At 63.3% G+C, this 4,158-nt stretch overlaps 2 protein-coding genes across 2 annotated transcripts; one reads left to right on the forward strand and one right to left on the reverse strand.

Annotated features, from left to right (window-relative positions):
- Positions 1 to 1,250: 1,250 nt before the first annotated feature.
- On the forward strand, positions 1,251 to 2,925 carry MNEG_14604 (hypothetical protein; the record flags this gene model as incomplete). The annotated part of the gene is made up of 5 exons (XM_014036923.1): positions 1,251 to 1,371; positions 1,498 to 1,559; positions 1,812 to 2,063; positions 2,317 to 2,422; positions 2,690 to 2,925. 5 exons carry the CDS (start codon positions 1,251 to 1,253, stop codon positions 2,923 to 2,925), a joined length of 777 nt encoding a protein of 258 aa, XP_013892377.1.
- Positions 2,926 to 3,211: 286 nt separating this feature from the next.
- On the reverse strand, positions 3,212 to 4,031 carry MNEG_14605 (radial spoke protein 16; the record flags this gene model as incomplete). The annotated part of the gene is made up of 4 exons (XM_014036924.1): positions 3,212 to 3,304; positions 3,489 to 3,599; positions 3,833 to 3,929; positions 4,000 to 4,031. 4 exons carry the CDS (start codon positions 4,029 to 4,031, stop codon positions 3,212 to 3,214), a joined length of 333 nt encoding a protein of 110 aa, XP_013892378.1.
- Between the last annotated feature and the right edge of the window lie 127 nt (positions 4,032 to 4,158).

Below are 4,158 nucleotides of genomic sequence, written 5' to 3' on the forward strand. Positions count from 1 at the left end.
GTGCCGGGGTCGTGTAAGGTGGGGGGCTTGAGTAAGGGAGAGTGCGTGGGAGGAAAGCGTACAGGGTGGGCTAAGGGTTGTCTGCCCTGGCCCCTGCGGAGCTCGAGGTCGAGCTGCTCTGCATCAGCCCATGGCTCGGTTGCCTGACTGCGTTGCGAGGGGTGCGGGAGACCTTCCCTTGCCCCTGCCCAACGCACATGCGTGCGCGCACACGCACGTCCGTGCGTGTGCGTACACACGCCCGCACACACAACAGCGAACAGGAGCACAGCGCTGCTGCAGACTGGTGCAGGCTGGAGCGGTGGGGCGAGCGCACCGCAGCGAGCGCCATCATGCGGCCCAACTGGCCTCCGCCCAGCACCCCAACCACAGCAGTGCGCGGCAGGCCGCTCTCGCTGTTACGGCACCATGCACAGGCGCGAAGAGCGGGGGGTTGTGGGAGGTTCAGGCACTGGTTGGGGCCGGGAGCGGGGAGGCGCCTGAAAAATGGACCAGACACATGACTAGCCAACACAGCAACACACGCCTTGCCTATGCACATGGATTCAACAGCTTCGTGCAATTGCATGCACCTGTCCATGAGTAATCCCACCTGACGCGATGCGGGTCGTCGGCTGTCGCCGCGCCGCCGCCGGCTGCAGGAATAGCGCCCGGCGTCTGCATCGCCGCGCGCGCTGCAGCTGGCCGCTCCACCTTATTGATTACAATGCTGGTATTAGCCTTGCCGACGCGCCGGGCCCCATTGACGCTCCTGGTGGGCGCTAGGCTCCGACGAGCAGTGTGTCCGCACGGCGCTTTCAGATTGAGCATGGCTGATGTAATCAGAGGTTGATACGGATACTTCCTAGTTATGATGTGCCTCTTCAAGAGCGCTGAGAATGCACATGTAGACGCTAGTGATCTGGTGTTCCGGTGTTTCGCAACTCACCTATCCCAAAACCTTCTGCGCTGAGAATACTACATCATTGTGCAATACTAATCTCACGACCCAGTCACCGTCGCACTCACGCTGACCGCACTCGCAACAACCAATCAAGAGCCGATCCATATCAGGCATCGTAACATTTAAGGTCGACAATCCTTTATTTAGCGACTGTACCTCCGGCACCCAGGCGTGGCTGCTGTGCTGGTCAAACCTGTGCTCGTACTGCTGCACAGCACGCAGCGCGTGCTGCGCCAAGGGCACCCCGACAGACGATAGCTTGTCGCGGCGCTCGAGTTGACGGGGCTTCAGCGTCCAAGCGGAAAGCATGGCCCCAAAGAAAAAGAAGGGCAAGAAGGAGCCGGAGCTGCTCGAGCCAGAGCACGACCCCACTTGGGAGCGCAGCGTGCAGAGCGGCGTATGGGAGCGCCCCGTCACCGCCCTACCAGGTGCGCCCTGAGGCCAGCGGCGCGCCCTGGGCCCCAGACCCGCGCATGCAGCGCCAACCACCTATTCCATCGAAAAGCTGCCGTGCGCACGTCCATCTGACGTCGCGCGCCGCGTGCCGGGCGCAGACGCAAACACGTGGCCGACCTGGGGGGCCCTGAGGGAGCGGCTGCTGGCGTCGTGCAAGGAGGTGCGCTGCCTGGGCTAGCGCAGGCCGTGGACTTACGATGCGCACGCGGTTGGAACACTCCCGGCTTTGCTGCGCACCCATGGTCGAGCGGCGTTGCGCAGCTCACAAAGTGAAGCCCCGCATGTGAGTGTGCAACTGCACGCAACCTCTAATCACAACTGAGATGCCTGGACATGCATGCAAGTTCAAAGCACATGTCAGTATGGTTGTCGCCCGCACCGGAATCTGCGGCCCCGCATGCATGCTCAACAGATCCGCATCATCGAGTCGCCGAGTGTGCGCGACGCTTTCGCCTCTGAGCTCTTCAGGCTTAGCCCGCCGCAGCTGCGCGCCCTCAGCCTCCGCGGCAGCGCCAACCTGCGCAGCCTGGTGCTCAGCCCGCTGGGCAGCTGCCCGGCGCTGGAGAGCGTGGACCTGGGAAGCTGCCCGTCTCTGGAATACGTCATGGTGCAGAGCGCGACGCTCAAAACGCTTGACCTCAGCGACTGCGGCGCTCTGACCAAGGTGACCCAGCAGGCCAGCAGGGAATATGGCAGGAGTGTCAGGGGGCGCTGCTGCGATGGGTGCATAGTAGCACCCAGCACCGGCAGGGGCCCTGAATGCCAGCTTACTTGAGCTTTGCATGTGCCAATTAAAGCGCAAAGTATGCACGTGCTGATGGCTGGCCCGACCCCTTCCAGGAAGAAGCAAGAGCGCGACTGGCCAAACCGTACCCCTGCCATGCTGCTCAAAACCCCGTGCATGCAAAACAACACAGGCGCTGATCCACTGCCCCGCCTTGTCCAACCTCATGGTGGCGGGCTGTCCATATTTGGAAAAGGCAATCATTTGGAGCGACGCCCTCACAGAACTGGACCTCAGCGGTGGGTGCAGCGCAGGGGGAAAGCGGCAACCAGGGCTGGCCATTGAATTTACTGCCAACAGAAGCCTTCTGTGCGCACTTGGGAACAATATCCAGTCAACAGCAGGTGGCCACTTGGAGCAACCCGTTGGCAGAGGGCGGATCTCAATCCTGAACCCAAGGCGGTTGGCTTGATGCCCTCAGCTACGCAGTCACGGTGACATGCTGCATGTTTATAGGCGCTCGCTCACCGGCATTCCAACGACGCTCGTCTACACCTGCTGCCCAGGCTCCACCAAGCTGACGCACCTGGAGCTGCACTGCCCCGCCCTGGCGGACAAGAAGGCCCCAGACGTCCCCCGCAGGCCCGCAGCCGCCCGCCCCGCGCATGCGCCGGTGGCGTCCATGCTCAGGGAGAACGCGAAGGACGCGGCAGCGGCGGCGGCGGACGCGCGGGAGCGGGAGTGGCGGGCGCAGCGGGGGGACAGCTGTATCCCCGCGGTGCACAGGCCCATGGCGGGCTGACCAGTGTAATCACAGCATGTTGAAAGTATGGCAGCAAATTGGAGGCGGGCACCCGCCTTGTACGCGCGCAGCCGGTGCAGGCGGCGCTGGTGCTGGCTGCCTCCTGCCGACGACCTTGGTGACACAGCTGACGCCACCCAGGATGGCTAACACTGTTATTTCTTGATACGGGAAAGCAATTACATGGATACAGCAGCGGGGCGATTCCTGGCAACGCCTCGCCTGCAGTGATCCAGCCGGCGCACGGCACCCTCCCGCTTTGCAGCAGCCCGGTTGGGACCACGCACTAGTGGCCTCCTTCCTCCCCGGGCAGCACGCCCGTGCTCCAGCCGTGCTGGCTGTCCCGGAACGCCGCCTCAAACGTCCTCAACGCCTTGGCCTGCGATGCAGTAGCCCGCGGTGGGTTGGGTCACGGCAGTCAGGCAGGCACGGTGCAGCAACCCTCCAGGCTGCTGTTGCTGTGGTCTGTGGTTTTATACAAACCTAGGCACGCAGTCGCTGAGTGTGATCTCGCATGGACAGCCCAGGGGGAATTTAAAATGTGCAGCTGGCCGCACGCGTACCTGCACCGCGTCGAGCTTGGGCGGCAGGAACAGGGCGCCCTTCAGCAGCAGCTTCTGCTGCAGTGTCAGGTTTGAGGGGAACAGCAGGTCAAACTCCAGCACCAGGTCGCCCTGTGGGGATGCAGGGGAGGGGAGCCAAGGGCGGAGGAGGGAGAAGTCCGCGATCAAGCGGTGCATCAATTTTGTCCAAGCAGGCAGGCCCGTTGATGCAGATGCTGCGCAGAAAATGAAAATGAGCAACGGCGGCGAGCTTGGGGGCAGGTCAATATGCATGCACGCAGGAGTCATATCAAGCCAGCACAGGCTCGCAGGGTGGCGGAGCGCGGGGTTGACGAGCGCCTGACCTTCGCGCCCGCGCCGCCGGGGCGCGGCAGGCCCTCGCCCGGGACGCGTATGGTCGCGCCCGGCGTGATGATCTCATCCAGCGGCACGCTCAGCACGCTGCAGCGGACCCGGGGAGGCGTGGAGTGGCGGTGTGTGGAGTGGCGCAGGGTGACGTGGGGGAATTCACTCGGGATGAGTTTGGGTGAGGTGGGGCGGCATTGATAAGGAAGAGGGGGCACTGGCGGCAACGTATCAAGTGGGTGCGTGTTGTGTGTGTGTGGGGGGGGGTGTATGGTTGTGCTTCGCGGGCACAATCCTGCGTGGCATGCTCCACACCATCCAATCA

The sequence above is a fragment of the Monoraphidium neglectum genome (assembly GCF_000611645.1).
Source record: "Monoraphidium neglectum strain SAG 48.87 unplaced genomic scaffold scaffold04618, whole genome shotgun sequence".
Taxonomy (NCBI): Eukaryota; Viridiplantae; Chlorophyta; class Chlorophyceae; order Sphaeropleales; family Selenastraceae; genus Monoraphidium; species Monoraphidium neglectum.